General features: G+C 37.5%; 1 protein-coding gene across 6 annotated transcripts in view; it reads left to right on the forward strand.

The window, feature by feature from the left end:
• The window catches only part of LOC120525459 (RING finger protein 212B-like), a 71,184-nt gene that overhangs the window by 14,275 nt on the left and 33,011 nt on the right, over positions 1–23,898 (forward strand). For all 6 annotated transcript variants that reach the window (XM_039747778.1, XM_039747806.1, XM_039747797.1 and 3 more), the window contains 5 exons: positions 10,451–10,503; positions 16,864–16,938; positions 17,105–17,220; positions 17,396–17,456; positions 20,976–21,004. In XM_039747778.1, coding sequence (XP_039603712.1) covers positions 10,451–10,503; positions 16,864–16,938; positions 17,105–17,220; positions 17,396–17,456; positions 20,976–21,004 — 334 coding nt within the window. The remainder of the gene's footprint in view (positions 1–10,450; positions 10,504–16,863; positions 16,939–17,104; positions 17,221–17,395; positions 17,457–20,975; positions 21,005–23,898) is intronic.

Below are 23,898 nucleotides of genomic sequence, written 5' to 3' on the forward strand. Positions count from 1 at the left end.
ATAGTTGGGGACTCAATCATTAGGGGGATTGAAGCGCAGGTGTGCTCCAGAGAGAGAGAGTCTCGTACGGTGTGTTGCCTTCCGGAAGCACAGGTGGGAGACCTCCCTGGAAGGGTGGATAGGCTCTTGGCCAGAGCGGGGGTGGATCCAGTTGTCATTGTCCACGTTGGAACAAATGACATACATAAGGGTAGTCTGTCAGTTCTGCGATCCAAATTCAAAGAGTTAGGTACCAAGCTGAGGAGCAGAACTGACAAGGTAGTCTTCTCCAAAGTTCTGCCTGTGCCACGCGCCAGTCCAGGTAAGATTGAGGAGATTAGAAGGCTTAACGCGTGGCTCAAATCTTGGTGCAGGGTAGAAGGGTATAGGTTTATGGGGCATTGGGACTCCTTTTGGAACAGATGGGACCTGTTCCCCGTGACGGGTTACATCTGAACCGGAGGGGCACCAATGTATTGGGGAGGCGTATGTGTAGGCTAGTCGAGGATTGTTTAAACTAGGGAATGGGGGGGCAGGGAGTTTAGGACAGGCCAGATTTAGATCTATACATGGAAGAACAAACAATGGTGTAGAAATAAAAATGCATAGTAATGTAAATTTTAAGCAAACACGTAAAGATAGAAGGATTAACACATTAAAAATAGCTTGCCTTAATGCTAGAAGTATCAAAAATAAGGTAAGTGAGTTGGAGTTGTATGTAGCAGAGCACAATTATGATATTATAGCAATAACGGAAACCTGGCTAAATAACAAAGATGGGGATGAGTGTAACATAGAGGGATACACATTTTTTAGGAAGGATAGACAGAACAGAAAAGGAGGTGGGGTTGCTGTTTATGCCAAACAGGAATTAAATGTAAGTCATCTTCAGTTGGATGATGAGCCCCATCTTAGTGAGGACATGTGGCTTCGCCTGGAAAATATTAGGAAAAAGGTCTCATTTTAGGAGTGTGTTATAGACCACCCAATTCAGACAGTAATTTCAACACACATCTTTTAGTAATATCAAAAGGCAAGTTTACAGGGGATATTATAGTCATGGGGACTTTAATTATCCAAATATTAACTGGGATAACCTTACAGATGGAGGAGCACAAGAGCAGGAGTTTTAGAAGTAATCGCGACTGTTTTTAACACAGCATGTTAAAGCACCAACAAGGGGTGAAGCCTATCTGGATTTAGTATTCTGTAATAATCAGGATAGAATTGAGGGTGTAGAGGTGATTGAACCACTAGGGTCAAGTGACCATAATGTAATACAATTCTCAGTATTTTGTAAGAGTACAGATGCAAAGACTAAAATTGTTAAGTTGAACTTTAGTAGGGCTAATTTTGAGCAGATGCGACAAAGTCTAAGTAGGATAGACTGGGATAAGCTTTTAAATGTGGAGACAGTCGAGGAGCAGTGGAACAGGTTTAAAATGTTTTACATGTAATGCAGGACAGATACATACCTAAATTTGGAAGTAATAGGAAACTAAAAAATCTCCACGATGGATTAATAAAGATTTAAAAAGAAGTTGCAAAGGAAAAACTGCTGTATAAGGCATATAAGACTAATGACTGCAAAGAGAACCGTAGCGTATGAGAAAATGAGGGCAACCATTAAGAAGGATATCAGAGAGGCTAAAAGACAGTTGGAGAGGAATATAGCAGATAAGGCGAAAGAAGACCCCAAGAGATTCTTTCAGTATTTTAGTAGTAAAAGAACAGTTAAGGAGGAGGTCAAGTTCATCAGGAATAGTAAAGGGAATTAAAAGATACAGACAATGAAATAGCAGATGCCCTAAACTTACATTTTTCTGAGGTGTTTACAAGTGAGCAAGTGGATAACCTGCCAGAGGTAAACACAACTACTAAGGAGGTACTGAGGGATTTGGAAATTGTAGAGGGAGAAGTGCTGCTCAGATTAAATAAGATGAAATCAAACAAATCACCAGGCCCAGATAATATTTATCCTCGTGTTCTTAAGGAGGCTAGTGAGTACATATATAAACCCTTGACACACATTTTTAGGAAGTCACTGTGCACTGGAGAGATTCCAAAGGACTGGAAAATGGCAAATATCATCCCATTATATAAAAAGGGTGACAGGGCAGATCCAAGCAACTATAGGCCAGTAAGCTTAACAAGCATCACAGGAAAATTAATGGAAGGAATTATTAAGGATAAGATTGAGCAACACATGACAAGGACAGGAGTTATTCTGAACAGTCAGCATGGGTTCAGAAGGGGAGGTCGTGTTTTACTAACATGTTGGAATTCTATGAGGAGGCAACAAAAGGATACGATCAAAGTGGAGCTTATGATATTATTTATCTGGACTTTCAGAAAGCATTTGATAAGGTGCCACATGAGAGGTTGGGCATCAAGTTAAAAGAAGTGGGAATTCAGGGTGATGTTTTTAGATGGGTGCAGAATTGGCTCAGACACAGGAAGCAGAGGGTGATGGTGCGAGGAACCTCATCAGAACTGGCGATGTTAAGAGTGGTGTTCCACAGGGGTCAGTGCTAGGGCCGCTGCTATTTTTAATATATATAAATGATTTAGATAGGAATATAAGTAACAAGCTGGTTAAGTTTGCAGATGATACCAAGATAGGTGGATTAGCAGATAATTTGGAATCCGTTATATCATTACAGAAGGACTTGGATAGCATACAGGCTTGGGCAGATTTGTGGCAGATGAAATTTAATGTCAGTAAATGTAAAGTATTACACATAGGAAGTAAAAATATTAGGTTTGAATACACAATGGGCGGTCGAAAAATCGAGAGTACACCTTATGAGAAGGATTTAGGAGTCATAGTGGACTCCAAGCTATCAACTTCCAAACAGTGTTCAGAAGCCATTAAGAAGGCTAACAGAATGTTAGGTTATATAGCACGATCTGTGGAGTACAAGTCCAAGGAGGTTATGCTCAACCTTTATAATGCACTGGTGAGGCCTCATCTTGAGTACTGTGTGCAGTTTTGGTCTCCAGGCTACAAAAGGACATAGCAGCACTAGAAAAGGTCCAGAGAAGAGCGACTAGGCTGATTCCAGGTCTACAGGGGTTGAATTATGAGGAAAGATTAAAAGAGCTGGCCTTTACAGTTTAAGCAAAAGAAGATTAAGAGGTGACATGATTGAAGTGTTTAAAATTATGAAGGGAATTAGTACAGTGGATCGAGACTTGTATTTTAAAATGAGCTCATCAAGAACACGGGGACACAGTTGGAAACTTGTTAAGGGTAAATTTCGCACAAACATTAGGAAGTTTTTCTTTACACAAAGAACGATAGACACTTGGAATAAGTTACCAAGTAGTGTGGTAGACAGTAAGACGTTAGGGACTTTCAAAACTCGACTTGATGTTTTCTTGGAGGAAGCAAGTGGATAGGACTGGCGAGCTTTGTTGGGCTGAATGGCCTGTTCTCGTCTAGATTGTTCTAATTCTAATTCTAATTCTAATTCTATTACTATATAAACAGTAGCTTCAGATTAGTTTTTAATTTATTTATGATATCTAAAAAGAACAACCTTATTTGAGTGACAAATTTTATTTTACAGTTACAAAGACTATAATATAAAAATTCCATCCATTATCCAACCTGCTATATCCCAACAACAGGAGTTTGCTGGAGCGAATCCCAGCCAACTCAGAATTCCAAGCAGGAAACAAACCCCGGGCAGGGCGCCAGCCCACCACAGGGCGCGCACACCAAGCACAATTTAGAATCATCAATGCACCTAACCTGCATGTCTTTGGACTGAGGGAGGAAACCAGAGCACCCGGAGGCAAAACCCACACAGACACGGGGAGAACATGCAAACTCCACGCTGGGAGGACACGGGAAGTGAACCCTGGTCTCCTAGCTGCGAGGCAGCAGTGCTACCACTGCGCCACCCTAATATAAATATTTCACATTAAATCTTAAATGGCATTTTCCTAGTGTATTGAAACAGTATTGATCATTGGGGTTTACTTTTTTAAACTTAATTAAAAGTGGACAAGTTCCCTGTCAGCTTCACCTATTCTTTTATTACTCACACATGGTATGAATAATGGCATCTTAGGCAGGGGTGTGGAAATCAAATTTGTTTCTACTTGTCCACGGACAAGTAAACTTAGAAAATCCAACTGTTCGCCAGTTAAATTCACTTGCCCATAAACAAATAACAAAAGTGAAAAATAGTTTATTTTTTCTGATCTCTTTTATTGATACCAAAACTGCCTTCCATTTTAAAACTGAAAAAGTTCTTTCAGGGAGTAGTATTTTGCCACCTTGCTCTAGAACATTATATAAAAGATTATCTTATTTTAACTGGCTAATAAACAATGCCTTCATTATAGCTACACTAGTTCTTTTTTCATATATTACAGTTACATAACAGAACACTGTCCTGATTCATTTTCTGCCATGTTCTTCAGCTTTTGTCTCGCAACATCTTCTCCCCCAAGAATTTTTACCATCTCAGACAGCATGGGCTGAAAGCTGTTCATTTCTGCTTGAGCTGAACTGCATGGTTCCTGGACTGATGGTCCTGCAGAATTGGATGCTGATGACTTTTCAGGTTTTTTATGAGTGATGTGCCTGTTGCCAGGTGACAGCCAGAATTCCACAGCTGGTCATGGGTCAAACTCTTCTAAAGAAGCAGTATTGAACAGCCTAGCATAACGCTCAACCTCCGAGCGTTCAGCTTTAGAAAACGCTTTTTCAATTGAACCAACTTTTTCTTACTTTTAGACTCATGTCTCTATCTGACGTACTAAACCCCCAGTTCCCATCCTTTTTCTTTCTGCACATAACCAATCACCACACGATAAACGTATTTGTGAAATTAAAACTAGTTATACGCTTAGACCTCTGAATGGATGGCATAATTAAACATGTATAACGAAAACTGTTTTTAAAGTTCTGAAAACTGGGGTCTAGGTTTATAGCTAGTTTTAATTTCACAAAGACGTTTATCGTGTGGTGATTGGTTATATGGAGAAAGACAAAGGCTAGGAACTGGGGGTTTAGTACGTACGATAGACACAGCAAACAAGCAATAAAGAAAGCCTGCTCAGGAAAACATCCACTGAATTCTTCGTTCGTATCTCCGACCTCCAGATCACGAACCCAACATTTACACAATATTTCAGTTAAACCTGTGCGATACTACGGAAGCGTATTACTGCCACGACATAATAAAAAAAAATATGCTCACTATCACGTTATAACGTGAAACATCACATTAAAACGAGAAATCGTATCATGTGATAACGTGAAAATATAAGATTATAACGTGAAAACATCACGTTAAAACGACAAATAGTATCACGTTTCACGTAATTACGTGATAAAGTTTCATGGTATAACGTGAAACTTTTTTGGTTATCCAGTGAGGAGTGCACGTCTGCAAATGAAACGGCTCATTTACACGACTTGATCAAATTCTACTTTATGCTTGGGGTCAGACATGGAGAGATTCTGCTCCTGCTGACTAAGGTGGATGGTTTTGTAATAAGTATGCGTACACTGAGAAGAATTTTAAAAGACATGGGGCTTTACAGAAGAAAGAATCAATCCGACATTTTGGAGGTAGCATCATTTCTCATTGACCAGCTGGAAGGGCACGGAAGGCTCCATGGATACAAGCTACACCATCTCAGCTGCATTCAAGCTGGGCATGTTGTGACCCAAACCACGGTGAGGCATTTAATAAAGTTTCTAGACCCCCGTGGTGTTGAGCAAAGACGGAGGAATCGACTGATGCGACGCGTGTACATTAATCCTGGACCTAATTTTATGTGGCATGTTGACTCTTATGACAAACTAAAGCCGTTTGGAATATGTATAAATGGAGCGATTGATGGTTTTTCAAGGCTCATGATATGGCTTCATGCTTATTCAACAAACAGCGATTTTACGTTTTAACGTGATACTATTTGTCGTTTTAACGTGATGTTTTCACGCTATAATCTTATATTTTCACGCTATCACATGATACGATTTCTCGTTTTAACGTGATGTTTTCACGTTATAATGTAATATTTTCACGTTATAACGTGATAGTGAGCATATTTTTTTTATGTCGTGGCAGTAATACGCTTCTACCCATTCAAATACAGTATCCAGTTTTTTGGAGCCTCGTCACACATGCCATAAACTTCTCTACACTGAACGTAGACCTGAGAACCCCATAATGCAAGGGAGCAGCACTACAGTCACGTCACCGTGCCCCCCCCCCCATGTCTAATACATGCTTTAATGCATTTCATCGTGAAAAAGATATCAAGTATTTATCTTAGTATTCCGAATGTTCATTGAGCAGGAATATCATGAAGTCAATGTGCGGCGATTGCTGCCGGCGCCCCTCACTGCAAGAGACAGTCAGTTTAAGAAGCGCGCAGAGATTAACAACTGGGTCGGGGAACACTTAATATAAAGCATTTAATGTGCTACATCAATTTATAACGGGGTTTGAAAAAAATCTAGTAAATGAAACATTTATTTTAAGATGAAATTTAGTTTGCGACATTCAACTGACAAAATAAACTACGAGAATAAAGTCAACATGTCGACTTTAATCTCGACATTTACATTTTTTTGCCTTCACTGTGTCCGTATTTTTTTCACAGTGGCCTTACTACGCTTCCTTAGGTTTTTCAAGTCCTGTTGTGCCAGTTTTAATCAAGAAATGATCCATTTCTCATCCGCGATGCTACTTACTTCATTTTCAACAACACGCATATAGCGAGAACAACGTGCTTACCGCAGTGCATTATGGGTTACTCAGGTAATTCCTAATGACGTATTCGAAATTCAGCAAGAGGTTACATTTCCAAAGAAGTAAATATTACCGATGTTGTCGGGAAAGAAAATAATCGCGTCTAAGTGAAGATTTTTATTGATATTTCATAACATTTGGAAACCGTTAGAATGTTTTCTTTATTTTTAAAAAAACTGACAGCGCAAAACCAACTTGTTTTATATGAAAAATTCTCTAATCAAAAACGAGCTCATCAAAATTGATGTCACGCAATAAATTTCTTAACTCCTCAACATATCACAACCTACGCGAAATCGCAAATTTCAGAAAAGATCAAATGCCTAACAAGCTTTATGTGGCGAAAACAATTGCTTTGTAGGTGAAATGGCCGCATTTTTATGTAGAAAAAATAGACTTTTAATATATAAAAGTTATCGATTATAATGAAAAATCATCAAATTACATCGTAATGTCTGCATGAAAAAAATGACCGCATCTCCAATCGTGTAAATAGTAGGGTAAAATACTTATGTAAGACCACAAGAGTGCTTCCCCTTTGAAAAATTAGCCATCATTTTGTAAACAATATTGAATACCAATTTGAGACATGAAGAACATGCCTAAGTAAACTGTTTCCGCACGAAGTACGTACCCAAATGTTTAAAATTTGAAAGTAGTGGTAAAAATATGCCCTGCACTGCACATTTAATTCTTTTTTCTCCAGAAAAATTGCACTTGTCCCGGGACAACTGAAACCAGAAAACACACTTGTCCGACGGTCAATTTACCGGACGAGTCGGGCGTTGGATTTCCGCACCCCTGTTAGGATGTTTTATGGTTTATCTTACTACTTATTTTAATAGACTGCAATGCTGAAAGCCACAACTGCACTTATTGTAAATTAATACTTTGTAAGCAGGTTAATAAATAAACAAGAAAATCATCATTATAATAGCATTCAAACCAAAGCCATTGAGAAAGGCTGCACATAAGGGTTTTGAGATATAACTGATAGAATTTCCAGGAGTTGCCCATCTCTAACATTAAAAAGGAATTTATGAAACTAAGGGGAAATGATTATGAAAGTAATATAAGGAATATCACGGAAATAAGACTTAAGCAGATATGGCTGAATTATTAAGCCAGGTCAGGTAAAAATGGAGATGGGGATAATAATCATTATGTTCAGATTTTCTCTAAAGCAGAAAATTGCAGAGTTAAGTGAAAAAATGGCCTATAGATGTTAAGTTGCATGTGTTGTAGTGAAGAGAAACAAGCTGATATAGTGTGGACATTTTGTATGAAATGTGAAGAATAACTGGTGGATTGAAGAATGACCAAAACTAAGAAAAAATACAGTTAAAATTTGAGTTTTGTAAAACCTTAGTGTAGTAAACATTAGAGCCTTTTACTGGTAGGATACAGTTATTCATTGATGGCACCTCGAATCTCATTTCTGCTTACCATCAAAAGGTCAATGAACAGACTGAAAGATTGAATAGGGATGTAGAGAAATTCCTGCACTACGCTATCAATGCTTTTCAAGAAGTCTTTAATGCCATTGGCTGAATTTGCCCACCAATGTACTGGACCATTTATCTATCATAATGTCCTCCTTCGAATTACTTCATGGTTTTAAAACTCCGTCGGTGGAGTGCTATTTCTTCAGCTGTCCTAAGCTGGTAGAGTGCTATTCCTTGCTATGTTGTGAAATTGAGAACTATGGTCAGGGATAACTGAAAGATGGTGAAAATCTGTGCCAACCAATGTTTTGGACCGTAAATGTAGCATGTCCCCTGAAATTTGCCTCTGTGAGAAGGTGTGGCTTGCTATGTTGGATGTCCAACTGTAAGTATCTGTGACAGTATGGGTGGGATCCAGGTGGGATCCACCCACTGTCAATAACATAACCAAAGATGGGCCTCTGCAAATGACAGTTATACTTAGCAAAGAGTTGGTACAAAAAAGGTGGTAAATGCTTTTATTAAATTCCAAACCAAATCCAAGTGTTCAAAAAAGTGCAGTGCTTCAAAATATCAATACATAAATAATCCTTAACACCAGTGATTGTGGAGGTTAAAATCCTAATAAATAATTTGTTAAAATTCTAAGTCTGGAAGCTTCTTAAAATCTCAGTTCCCAGTGCATCCTTTTAAAATCGACTTCTCCTCTGCTTTCTCTGCATGAGGTGCCGCAGTAGAGGAGATGCCCAACTGACAGTCATAGCCAACCAAATTCTCTAGGATTTTGTCCCTACAATGAACCACATCTCTTCTAGACCCGTGACCCTCCTGCCATCTGTGGCCCCAGCAGGGTGCTGCACCAAGTCTCCCTGACTTTGACTTCCGCTGCCTTCCCCAGACTTATGCGGGAGCAAGCTCCTGGTCACTTCAGTTCTGTGAGCCGCTCAGCTGGAGTTGCCTTCTTCTGCCCCTGAGTGTCATCCGCAAGCTTCCTTAGGGGCTTCCTCCCAGCTACCTGCCGTCTCTCTCTTGCACCCGCTTGCAGCCCTTCCTGCGTACTTTTCTCGTTTCTTTAACCTTCATCTCCCTTCAGTTCTTTCTTTTTCTTTATTCCTGTTTCAATTCTTTTCTGATCCCATCCTTGCTGTCCAGGCCCCATTTTATGACCTGCCTAATTGGGTGCGGGTGTGAGATGTTTCTCTCTCCGTGTCAATAATGAGGCACCTGACTGATGCTGGCATTCACACATGCATACACAGTCAACCAGGCACCCCAATTGGAGCCTGCACTTCACTGGGTGCAATTCATTTATTTAAAATTAGTACAACGCCATGGATCACTTATCACAGTGCCATCCCACAAAGTTTCAATTTCATTCTGTATTTCTAATTTCTTGATAAGATAGTTAGAATAAACTGGTCTCAGTCATCATTCTGTTCCCACAGTCTTTTTATTCAAGTAGATGTTGAATAGGAATCTGAGTTCAGCACAATCTTAATTCAATGTGGGTTGAAAGATGGGATATTTGGTTCATTGATGTGGTTGTGGTCCAAAAGAACATTTGTGGGTTCCAGTACACAATCTTTGTGCTTCTACTTTGTTATAGTCTTTTCATTGTCACTATTCTTATAAACTTGACAGATCGTGTTTGTAGCCTGTACCTTGAGAGGAGGGCTATTATGTGATTTCTGTTTTCTTTTTAATATATTTTTCTGGTATTTTTTTTCATACAATGTCATTTTATTTAACGTGTGTTGCCATTTTGAACAACCATCTTTGAAACATTGGTTAAGGCTGCTAGTCGCATCCCTGGAAGTCGCACTGAAGCCTTTTCAACACAAATATTTAAGCTCATGTCTTTGTTGTCTAAGTTTGTAGATCGTTTTTAAAAGATTAGTACAGATTCAGGTAGTAATTTACTTGCAAATGTATTTAGCACTCCTTCTTGACTTCTGTTTTTTTGATTCTTCTTTTGGTTTTAGTGACAGATAGTTTTGAGCTCTGGGTTTTGACCCTCATTTGTCTTTGGCTAAGGTTTTCTTTCCCAATTCATCTGGTTTTAACTCTGGTAGAACAGCTTCCTTGAAGTTAATAACTTAAAGACTTAGCTGTAAGGACATATTGTCTTATAAGAAAGATAAGAGTGACATACAGTATTTATAATGTTTTAAATAATAAAATACTGCTCCTGGATGATGAAGATACATATGTAATATTTTTTTTTGTGTTTTCTTTGTTTTTCTTCAGACATCTGCTGTATATGTGGAACTGCCTGCAGATACCTTCAGCTGTCTAACAATGTATGTTTTGGTGAAAGAGTCTGGCTGCCTGGCTAAGTTTTTTTTGAGGCCTGTTAACTGCTTTTTGGCATTTCACAACGAAATGCATTGACCTTCTATTGTTCTTTATTGTGTTTTATTTGTCTTACCATATAGATTATTAATACATTTAATTGGGATTTTCTGCTTTTGATCCTGTAATATTAAATTTAAATGAATATTGTATAGATTTTTCTGAATAATTTTAAATGAAAAACTGGAATTGGACTATTCCCAAAACATTTATCCCCATTGCTATGACACCCTCACATAGGCACTTTTCCAAAAACCTGTCTTTAAAAGTCTTAAAATTATCTGAACAGAATCGGCCTAAGTGTAATAAAGGCCTTTTACATGAACTTAGGTTAAGGTGGCAAATCAGTTTTCTTGTATAAGGCAAGTTTTGACAAAATTTTCATCTTGATAACAAAGTGTTAAAGAAAATCTGGAATATTGCTCTTGAGTATTGAGTCATCTAAACCAGGTATCCAAATAAGAAGGACTCTAGATAGAAAGGCCTGGAGGTGTATTAAAATGTGTATTGCTTTATTAATAAGTATAATTTTATAAGAGTCTTCGTCTAATACAGAATTACTTCGAAGAGATATTTAAAAGTTGCATTTTTCTGTGGAATATTTTGAAAAAACAAACTGTTTCATGGATTCTGGATGTTGTACCAAGCAATGCTGTTTTTGCATTAAGGGGCAGTGGAACATAGATCCACTGTGTCATAAGATGGAGTCCGAACCATAACGAGAATGGGGTTTGAGGCACCAAATGTCTTCACTGAACAGGTCAGGTCTCCTATGCCTGCATGGATAAGGCCTTACCACCATGGGCCTAATCACAGCTTTACTGGCTTGCCTCAGAGCTTATTGGCCAAAAAGGGATTTAAGCTTTAAATATACAGTACTTAAAATGTCCGAAATATATATTTAAATCCCACAAAAGAATGATCAGAAACCTCAGCTTGTGCAGGTAAGGGCACCAAAGAATCTTGATAAATAGAAGATTTATTTACATTTCAAAAATGCAAAGAAAAGCTCTCGAGACCAGAAAAGAGATCCAAGGAGTTGCAAAAAGGCAATCCAAGGCAAACAAGTGCCAATATGCAAATCCAAAAACACCAAGCTAAATAAATAAACACAGTATCTAGTGTAAGTCCAACAGACTAAATGCCCAAGGGAGTGCTCCTTTATAAAGATGTCAGGGTGGCCCCACCTCTTGGAACTTCACCAACAAGGAACATGGCAAATAAGTAAATTTAACGCAACAGTACTGTACATAATTATAAACATAACAGAGCATATGTGAAAATAAAATATACAATTCAAAAAACAATAAAGCACAAACATATGTAATACCACAACAGACTAATGTTGCACAAAGTAAATGATAATCTTTCTTTAGTAATTTAACATATTAATATGTTTATAATAACAAGTTTTTCTTCTATTTTTTTCAATATTCTATGAAATATTCAATGTATCTTGAAAAATATTGGTTTTTGTAGTACTGTATGTAAAATTGTCTTTGTGCTAAATGCTATAAAAAGTCTGGTTCAGAATAATAGGGCTAGCTAGCTCTATAGGCACTGCAGTGTTTAAGTTTTAACCGTGGTGTGCTTTTGTGGAAACTTAGTTTTGTTGGATTAATATATATGTCTGGAGACAACTATGAGTGAATTTTGCTTAAAACAGGGTGTTTTTTTTTTTTTACATTTATGTCCAATTGGTAATGCAAACATGTCATGACAAAATAGCCTTAGCATTTTAACACGTTGTGTATTTATATACCACAATAGTTATCTAATCTCTAGATAGATAGATACATTATTAATCCCAAGGGGAAATTCACATACTCCAGCAGCAGCATACTGATAAAAAAACAATATTAAATTAAAGAGTGATAAAAATGCAGGTAAAACAGACAATAACTTTGTATAATGTTAACGTTTACTTCCCCGGGGCAAATTGAAGAGTTGCATAGTGTGGAGGAGGAACGATCTCCTCAGTCTGTAAGTGGAGCACGATGGTGACAGCAGTCTGCCACTGAAGCTGCTCCTCTGTCTGGAGATGATACTGTTTAGTGGATGCAGTGGATTCTTCAAGATTGACATGAGCCTGCTCAGCGCGTGTCGCTCTGCCACAGATGTCAAACTGTCCAGCTCCGTGCCTACAACAGAGCCTGCTTTCCTCACCAGTTTGTCCAGGCATGATGCCTCATTCTTCTTTATTCTGCCTCCCCAGCACACCACTGCATAGATGAGGGCACTCACCACAACCGTCTGATAGAACATCTGCAGTATCTTATTGCAGATGTTGAAGGACACCAGCCTTCTAAGGAAGTATAGTCAGTTCTGTCCTCTCTTGCACAAAGCATCAGTATTGGCAGTCCAGTCCAATTTATCATCCAGCTGCACTCCCAGGTATTTATAGGCCTTCACACAGTCACCTCTGATAATCATGAGGTCCAGGAGGGGCCTGGGTCTCCTAAAATCCACCACCAGCTCCTTGGTTTTGCTGGTGTTCAGGTGTAAGTGGTTTGAGTTGCACCATTTAACAAAGTCCTTGATTAGGTTGATATACTCCTCCTCCTGCCCACACCTGATGCAGCCCACAATAGCAGTGTCATCAGCGAACTTTTGCACGTGGCAGGACTCAGAGTTGTATTGGAAGTCCGATGTATGTTGGCTGAACTGGACCGGAGAAAGTACAGTCCCCTGCGGCGCTACTGTGCTGCTGACAACAATGTCAGACCTGCAGCTCCCGAGACGCACATACTGAGGTCTGTATGTAAGATAGTCCACAATCCATGCCACCAGGTATGAATCTACTCCCATCTCTGTTCGCTTGTCCCTAAGGAGCAATGGTTGGATGGTGTTGAAGGTGCTAGAGAAGTCCAAAAACATAATTCTTACAGCACCACTGCCTCTGTTCAAGTGGGAGAGAGATTGGTGTAACATATAGATGATGGCATCCTCCACTCCCACCTTCTCCTGGTATGCAAACTGCAGAGGGTCGAGGGTGTGGCGGACCTGTGGCCTCAGGTGATGAAGCAGCAGCCGCTGTAGTTGCTCTAGCCGCTCTAGTTGCTGTTATGTCATATAGAGATGCAATAATTAAAGGGACAAAATGGAGGCACTTCTCAGATATGTAAAGGTGCAGTTGCTGTTGTAGTCTATGTATATATATATATATATATATATGTGTGTGTGTGTGTGTGTGTGTGGTGTCTGTTTTCACTGTTGCAGCACTCATTACAACACTTCTTCTTTCAGCTGCTCCCGTTAGGCTAGTTAATTATTTAGCTTTAGTTACCTTGTGCTACTGAATTCCTAAATAGATAACAGCGATTTTAGTTTTTTTTATTTTCTCTTAGTTTCATCTTTTGTTTTGTATCTTTTTCTCTCTTTCTGAAACTGCTGCATCAGTTTAAAATGCAAAGACTGAAGAGATTGAGGGAGGGTTTTTAGGAAGAAGTTCTGTGGGTGTAGCCTTTGCTGTACATGATTTTGACACTATTACCTACACAGATTATTTTTGAAAAATGGGACTGAAGTTGGGAGGCAAAAGTCTTTTCGAGAACTTTAGATATGAATGGAATATTTGAAACAGGCTGATAATTGTTAAGGATATTATGGTCTAAGCCAGGTTTTTTTAGAATTGGAGTAACTGAGGCTGTTTTTAGTGAGAGGGGGACCGTGCCTGTAGTAAGGGAAGAGTTAACTATAATAGTTATCATGGGGGAAATATGTGACAGACAGGGCTTAACAAAGCTTGTAGGTATCGGATCTAGTTTACACGTGGAAGAATTATATTTTGTTATAAGCTCCGAGATATTATTTTCAGCTGGTAAACTGAAATCTGAGAGTAAGGTGGTTGGTAAGGGAATATGGGTGATAATGGAAAGTATGTCATTTTCTGCAGAAATAGGGGAAGAGAGTTGCTGGTGGATGTTTTCTTTTAGTTTTTGAGTTGAAGAAATCCAAAAAAGTACTGCAGTATTTAACAGAGAGGTTATGGTGAGTGACATTTTCTGGTGATGTAATTAGCCTATTCATTGTATAAAAAAGAGCTCTAGTATTTTTCCTTCCTGTATTGATAATGTTAGAATAGTATACGCTTTTGGCAGCAGAGAGAACAGTTTTGTATTTTAACAAATGATCTGAATTCATTTCCTTATGTACAACAAGACCCATCTTTTTAGCTGGACTGTCGGCCCATGGCTTTGGGCTGACAGAGCTCAGGTGTAAACCAGGGAGCAGTGTAAATAAATGAAACAGTCCATGTTTTTAAGGGAGCTAGTGTATCGAAGGAGAAGACCAAGCAGCATTGTAATTGTCTACTAATTCTGATGGTGTGGTAGCAGAAGGAGAAACAGGCTGTAATTGCAATAAATATATAAGGCTCTCTGGGTTTACATGCTTGACATTATGAAATGAAATTACATGCTGAACCTTTATTTTACTGAGAGGTAAGCTAACATCAAATGTAATCATTTTGTGATCCGAGATGGGTAATTCAGTAGGAAAAAGATTGTGAGGTGTTATAACAGAGCAGCAAACTAAGTCTAAAATATGACACTTGTTATCAGTTGAAAAGTTGACATATTGAATTAAATTAAGTTAAAACAGTCAAGGATTTCATTAAAATTTCTTTAAGTTGATGTGTCAAGGTGTATGTTAAAATCACCCATAAGGATAACATTAGGAGACATTGCACACAAAGTTGTTAAAAAGTAGAAAGTTCTGCAATAAAAACACTTGATAGTTTAGAGTAGATGAAGGTCCAGAGAGTTTGCCAGCTAACAGTTCAAAGGATGAATATGCTGGAAGAGGTATCGTTGATAATTTTAGGTCTTTGTGGTGAATTACTGTATTTTCTGTACTATGACCAGTTCTCAAATAAATTGTGATGCGTAAGGTGTAACTAAAGCTGATTGGCGACAACTTTTTAAAGTATTTTAGAGAGAGAGGGTAAATTTGATATGGGTCTATAATTATTAAGTATGTGTGAGACTAGATCTGACTTTTTGAGTAATGGTTTGATGAATAACACTTTTAGTGCATCAGGTATTGTGTCATGCACGAATGAAATATTAATAATGTTAAGAATAGGTATACAAAAACATCCATTGCACTTTTTACTAGTTTTGTTGGCAATGGATCTAGGAAACAAGTAGTAGGTTTAATTTTATAGATTAAATTTGAGACTTCCTGCTCTGCTACAGGATTAAAATGTCTATAGTGTAGAGTGCAAGGCGAGACAGGGTCTGCCATGCTATTATGCGGTTTGCACTGTGATGCTGGGATCTTATATTTTTAATTTCTCTCTAAAGAAGTTCATAAAGTCTGTACTACTAATGTCTGTTGGTATTTTGCACTGTAGATCTGAATTCCTATGTGTTAATTTAGCCAGTGTTCCAAACAGTACACAAGGGTTGTGATTATTGTTATCTATTATTTTACAATAGTAGTCTGAGTGAGCTTTAAAGAGAGCTTTTTTATATTTTTTAACACTCTCTGTACATGCAATTTGAAAGAGCTGCAGCTTTGTTCTCCATCTGCGCTTTAATTTTCAACAATCTAATTTAAGAGCTCGAGTGTTCTCATTAAACTAGGGAGAGTTTCTATGTGCTTTGATCACTTTTGTTTTAAGAGGAGCCATTACCTTTGGTGTTTGTGAAGAGCTAAATGCATGTGTGAGAGACCCTGCTGCTCTGTGCTTCTTTTCACATCTGCTCTGTGCTTCCGTACATAGTGAAACCCATTTATTTCACATCATCAGAAACTATGGTGAACTACAAAGGTATTTGAGCTCAAAATGGTGGCTGTAAAAAAGGTAGTGGTGCCCTCCAAACTCTTATGTTGTCTCAACTTTTATGTAGCTCCTTGTTATGCTTCAGCCAGAGGTTGTTCACTAGCCTATGTTTATATTCCATTTTTGTTGTTGTTTTTAAATATTATTTACATTCACAAGTTTTCTCTCTCTGTCACTCTTTCCAAACATTAAGACATGACTTATCTTCTTCCTACCAGTTGAACCTTTGCCCCATATCACCACCTGATGCAAAACTCACGAGGCTGTTTTAATTTCCTTGCTAGAGTCACTCTCTGTACAAAAGAGTTTTTATTTCAATGCTTTTATTTCTACATTGAAAGATAAAAACAGAAGTTTGGAAGTAATTAAGGAAATTTAATTTACAAAATACTGCAGGTAAATACTGTCTTCAGTCTGATAATTCAACCTATGTTACATTCTTTAGTTTTTTTTTTGTTAATTATTAAATAGGCTCCTTCACCTACTTTATAAAATCCACTTGTGTTTTTTGTGTTTCCAGCTTAAAACACAAGAAAGGGTATACTTCATGAACCCTGTTGAAATGGGGAAAAAACAGTTTGAGAAAATTACACAGGTTGGTGCTTTTGAATGTGTATCAATGAATTATTAAGCAGCTAAATGTACTTGTTTACAATCTGTAGGCACTCCACAATGACACAGCTACTGTAAGTAGAGATGTAAACTTTTACATCTGCCACTATGTATTTGTATAAACTGCTAATGTACATTTCTGGCATCAGGTGTCAATTTTCCAGAGGCAACAGATTGATCGAGTTTTGACATTCTTCAAGCAAAAGTCTTCTAAACTTGAAGCAAAGCTCACTGAGGTTTGCAAGCACAATTGCCATCTGGAAAGGTACAAGACAAATAGCTAGACTGAAATTAAATCTAGGAGAAATTAGTAATTAAGATAAAAGCAAATGAAGGCATTCAAACTGTTTTGAATGGAACATTGCAAGTTCCAAAAAAGAAATGTATTAGGACATGAAAAGAGGAAATGTTATAAAATGTCTATTTTATTCCAATAACAGACAACTAGAAGATCTAAAAAAAGAAAACTGTGAACTGAGAGTAATTTTGTCCCAGAATAAGGTAAACCTTTAATAAAAAGTATTTTTTTATATTTCACAGTTTTCCATATGTCATTGTTTTTATTGCATGCTGAAAATTGCAAAATAACAATGTATTTGTGTTGTGCTTTGTGTATTGTTACATACTCCCAGCTTAACATCAGTCATAAAACCATCAATCAATAATTTAAACACACTCAAAAGTATAGTGGCAGTTAATGAATACACAGGTGCATCTCAATAAATTAGAATATCATCGAAAAGTTAATTTATTTCAGTAATTCAATTCAAAAAGTGAAACTCATATATTAGATTCATTACTAACAGAGTGATATATTTCAAATGTTTATTTCTTTTCATTTTGCTGATTATGGCCTACAGGTAATGAAAACTCAAAATTCAGTATCTCAGAAAATTAGAATATTACATAATACCAATTTAAAAAATGAATTTTAATACAGAAATGTTGGCCTACTGAAAAGTATGTCCATGTATGCACTCAATACTTGGTCGGGGTTCCTTTCGCATCAATTACTATAGCAATGTGGTGTGGCATGGAGGCGATCAGCCTGTGGCACTGCGGAGGTGTTATGGAAGCTCAGGATGCTTTGATAGCAGTCTTCAGCTTGTCTGCATTGTTGGGTCTGGCGTCTCTCATCTTCCTGTTAGGTCAGGAAAATGAAATCAGCATCTCCATAAAGCATGTTAGCAGAGGGAAGCATGAAGTGCTCTACAATTTCCTGGTAGACGGCTATGCTGACTTTGGACTTGATAAAACACAGTGGACCAACACCAGCAGATGACATGGCCATCCCCAAATCATCACAACTATGAAAACATGACACTGGACCTCAAGCAACTTGGATTCTGTGCCTCTCCTCTTTTCTTCCAGACACTGGGACCTTAATTTCCAAATGAAATGCAAATTTTACTTTTATCAGAAAAGAGGACTTTGGACCACTGAGCAACAGTCCAGTCTGTTTTCTCCTTAGGCCAGGTAAGATGCTTCTGGTTCAGGAGTGGTTTGACACAAGGAATGCGACAGTTGTAGCAGTCTTGGATACGTCTGTGTGTAATGTCTCTTGAAGCACTGACTCCAGCCACAGTCCAGTCCTTGTGTATCTCCCCCAAACACATTTTTTCCTTCCAGTCAACTTTCCATTAATATGCTTGGATACAGCACTTTGTGAACAGCCAGCATCTATAGCAATGACCTTTTGTGGCTTTCCCTCCTTGTGGAGGTTGTCAATGACTGTCTTCTGGACAACTGTCAAGTCAGCAGTCTTCCCCATGGTAGTGTGGCCTACTGAACCAGACTGAGAGACCATTTAAAGGCTCAGGACACCTTTGCAGGTGTTTTGGTTAATTAGCTGAGTGGAGTGTGACACCGTGAGTCTAAAATATTGAACTTTTTCACAATATTCTAATTTTCTGTAAAAATGTGAATTTCGGCTTTTCATTAGCTATAAGCCATAATCAGCAAAATGAAATTAAATAAACGCATGAAATATTTCACTTTATGTGTAATGAATCTATATATGAGTTTCACTTTTTGAATTGAATTGCTGAAATAAATTAACTTTTCAATGATATTCTAATTTATTGAGATGTACCTATACACCAAGTGCTACCAAAGGCCAAACACCATAATACAGGAGAAAAATATATTTAATGTCTCTAAGGCTAAAGGAAAATAGCTGGGCAAACCCAATATGATCATAAATCATGGGCTGTGCAAAGCATCTGCAGGTGGGGGGGCCACACAATTCCCCTCTCTTGGGGGTTCAGAGGGATGAAGGGATACACCAAGATTATTGCAAGACTCCCTATTACAGTACTGGAAGCAGTATTCTTCTATGATATAAAGAAAATTAAAGGTCGTTGAAAATTAAAATTGTTACAAATCTCAAATTCGTACTGTCATTAAAACCTAAAATGCAGAATTGCTTCATCACATTTTGAACTTAAATGCTATAAATGTCTCCTAGTAAGAAATGTTAAAGGTTACTAATTACTGTTACTCACTAAAACAACATATCAAATGTTCTCTTTCTTTCTACTAGATTCTCAACAAAAGCAACTCAGCATGCACTATAAAAATTGATAATTGGTTTCTTGTACTTCATTCTTTTTCCTCATAGCTTAGCTATTTTGTATAATATGCATTTTTGTTATTTCCTCAGTATTTTCTCTATTGTACATGTACACTGCTGCATATCCTCTCTCTGACACACTGAATATCCAATGAATTATTCTGCAGAAATGTGTCAAGAAACGATGTGGGTGCCCCTCTACACCAACAGTAATACATCTGCATAATGCCTCACTGTGACTGTAACTGCCAAGTCAGAACTTTTCTTTCTTTTGAATGTTTTTGCTTTATATTCATTCTGATGTGTGTACATACCAAAGTGTGCGTGTTTATTAATTTATTTACTTACTTAGCCACCTATTTATGTATTTATTTAAAGAGCCTGTGGGGGGAAAAAAAGCAAATTTTCCCCTGGGAACAAATAAAGTTCTATCCATCCATCCATCCAACCCCCATGCCTTAAATCCAAGGTTTTGGTTTAACAAAAAATATTTTAATCAGTTTGTTCAGATTTATTATCACAGGAAAAATATCAATTATATTCTTTTTTGCATGCTTGATCCCTGGCAACACATGCCACTTTCCCCTGTGAATCTGCTCCCTAGGTTGTTTAAAATAGAATCCAATAGGGCAAAAAGTTGGCTGTGTGCAAGCCTGAGTCTTCACAGCTCCTGTTATCCTTGTTATAAATAGAAAAATCAACACATTCCTGCGAAGTACCAGTCAACACTAACGGTAATGACACAACCACTGCTATCTCGTTTGGATATATGTCTAACAATGCTACCAAGAAAATGTGGAGAAGAGTAGAGAAAGCAAAGGTAGATAATTGCCTTATAAATGTTCCTTAAATCCAAAAGTGAAATAACAGAATTTGTATTTTACCTTTTTTATTTTAGACATAAACTGCAGTTTTATCATAACCATACTGCTGCCCAAATCCAGCTTTCCTCACTCAACTTCTCTTTGGCATCTCTCCAATGTTTACATGGTCTTTCTTCACTCCCCTCCATTCCTGTTTATTTGTAGTATTTTCTGGCATGTTCTTCCTATATGTTGTACCTCCCTATCTCTGTTTAGTCTGGCCATCCATACTGGCTCACACTGTAAAACCTCCTGCTAAATGCATCATGGTGTTTTCACAGAGTACCTTCCCGGAAAAGATTGTTGCTGCATCACTTTTGTACATCTGCTCATTATTATAAAATGATTGAAACATGCCCACTGTTATAATGAAATATTGGGAATGCCCGCCCACATTGAATTTAAGTAGATGCAGCTCATTATAAATTGCAAATATAAATATTAACTACTGTATAGCCTTTTCTGTTTCAGAGCATATAAGCATATACTCCCACTTAAAAATTTTCCATTGCTACAGCCAAGTAAATTTTGAAAAAAGTGATAAATGTCTGTATGGTATTTTCTTCTCTTTTTTCACCATTATAGATGTCAGCAAGTGTTTTAGAGTCTGGAAGGTAAGATTATGAAAAAAAGTGGCAGAAACTGTGCACTTTAAAAGTGTCATAGTATGTAATAAAATAGTAAAAGTTATTTATCTGCCTATTATAAATTGATTCATTAAAACTTATTTTAAAGTTTTCTAGTTTTGGCCAAAAGTTCAAAAGTAGCAATGCACTTCATTGTTTGCTAATGTGTATAATACTCAATGCAATGACATACAAAAGTGGCTAAAACTAGACTAAAACATGTCTTCTGCATACCAACTATACGTAATGTAAATGCTTTTTTGATGTAAATATAAATTACTTTCATTGCAACAAAACCTATTAAGAATCTAATGCACATAAATTATTAATTTTATATTGATAAAGTCTTGTTTTAAAAAATGTTGAGTTATATTAATTTTAGTTCCTGATTGCACTAGTAACCAAGCTCTGAAACGCACAGTAAACAAAGTTGTAGGATAACCCTTACCTTGTACATATGTAAAAATATCCCGTATGTATGGGACACTTTCACGTACATACGAGATAAAGTAAGATTTAAAAAATTACAAAAGTGCGCTTTGGGTATTCCATACGTCCATGAAAACATCTTGGTATCCTGTAAGTGCAAGATATTTTCATGTATGTACAGGATAGGGGTATCCCATAATTTTTTTCATTGTGCAGTTCAGAGCTATGTAACCCCAAAGCGCACTTTTGTAATTTTTAAATCTAATTTCAGCTTGTACATATGTGGAAGTATCCCTTACGTACAAGATATTTTCACATATGTAAGGGATAAAGGTTATTCCATTATTTTTTTTTCATTGTGCGGTTCAGAGCTTCCATATTACGGAGATTTGAAATGCATACCATGACATTTTTGTGTCACCTATTGGCTGGAGTCGGATAGAAACAGTAAGGCCTCGGACACACAGAAGTCTGAACTGAGCATTTTTCTGTTGTCTCTAATGTCAGGTGAGAGCGGATTGAATGCAGAGCGTTTTTCTGTTCATTGCAGTGAATCGGACCATCCACATGGGCTTTCACCACTTTCGTTTGGTCAAATGTACATTTGGATGGCATCAAAAAAACATTCCATGCAGCTTTTTCTTGGTGTCAGTTTCTGCCCAAATTCCAATGAGCGCAAAGAAAATGTCTGTATTGCATTTACATGCCGTTCATTTAATGTTCTGGAGGACTGGATATGTTTATACACACATATATTATGGTTTTGTACCAGCTTCAGCAGGTAATCTAAACAGAAATCGTCGTCTTTCTTCATGGATGTCACACATGCTGTGCAGTCAGAGCATAAACCCTGTAACGCTGGCAATGTTTTCTCTGCCTACGTTGCCGTATCAGTAGGATTTTTAACACAAGGAGGTCAATATTCAGGTCTAATGAAGCCAAATGATCCATATTTTTCGAAAATCCAATGAAGGATGAACCTCAAACCTTACAAGTTAAAAACACTGGGCTTCCTGATAATTGCCCATCCCCCTCCCCAGGTAAACACACAAGAGTGCAATCTCGGCTGTAGGTTGGTGTTTACCAGAGGCAAACAAATGCAAATATAATGTCATATTGAAATCAATTAAGTGCCACTGCAAAACGCAGCTGAAACGTCTAGGTCTTTCAGAGCGCATTCATTTAACCTAGATTTGAACACCCGTGTGGACAGGGCCTTACTTGGTTTTTAAACCCGACATAATTTATACAGACTCAACAGTCAAAGTTACATTTCAAAATTTCTCTTACGCTTTGACATGGAATTAACTTTACTTTTTTTTTCTTCCTATTTTGTAATTGCACAGTAATATGGTTCTATTCTATATCTTAATACATTTCACATACTGTGTACTTCTTGCTAATACAATCATCAATAAAATTTTCATTATATCTGTGTTTATAAAATCTGTTTCTAATATTGCCAGATGTGTTGAGCTGAATGTATATTGATAGGTTTAGAATGACTGACTGGAGGGACGGGAAGCTGTAGTCAAGTGTAGTGGACAGCCTCCCTCATGGGACCATATGAACAAGATACTTTGGAAACCAAACTTTTGACCCTGGGAGTCCCAGTGGGCTTTTTTTTCCCTGTGAACTATAGTTTCCACACCAGTACCACCTATTCCCTTATAGCCAAGTGAAACATTTGAATGGGCTAAAGCCAGACTAGCAGACAAAATGACTAGAGCTGAACATCACTTACCCAGGCAATGTTACATACTGCTTTTATGTTTTTGGGTAAGGCTTCATCAAGACTAGAAGCGGAACATAGCACAAAGGAAAATCAAAGGGATGTTGTTTAACTTCTGCTTTGTTGTCTTCATAGTTTAAACACTACAAACTGTCTACTTTGAAGTAAGAGGACGAGTCAGATGTGACAGTGTTCATGATTATAAACCAGCAACGAGTTACTGTAATTCTGTAATTTGGACCCAAAAAGGACAAATTCCCAACTTATGAGATGGGAGATACTGATAGAGAGACATTGTGGACTACAGATAGGACAGCTAAGATACTGACAAGTGGGATAATCACGAGGGAAGCTATACCTAGATTAGTATAGACATTGGTACTGGTGAAGTCTGATTAAATGAATGACACAAAAATTGAAAAAGACTGTGATTTTAAACCATTTAAAACAATAGAAGGAACGAACATATTAATTTTCACATTCTTGCTAGTAAGAAAGGATGCCAGCTATCATTTTACTTGCTGGAAAGCGTGATTAGCATACAATAGCCATAATTCAGACACCTTAGTTCCAGAGCAGACTGAAGAGGGACGTAACACTTACTGTAATGAGGCAGGTTCTCCCATAGAATAGTGTTAAAAATCCAGATCTACTTGCTGCACTGAAGTGTAGTCAGGGCTCTTTTTCCTTTCCCTATATATTCTCTTCTATGAATTCTGCT

This window comes from Polypterus senegalus, chromosome 1 (genome assembly GCF_016835505.1).
Source record: "Polypterus senegalus isolate Bchr_013 chromosome 1, ASM1683550v1, whole genome shotgun sequence".
In the NCBI taxonomy this organism is placed as follows: domain Eukaryota; kingdom Metazoa; phylum Chordata; class Cladistia; order Polypteriformes; family Polypteridae; genus Polypterus; species Polypterus senegalus.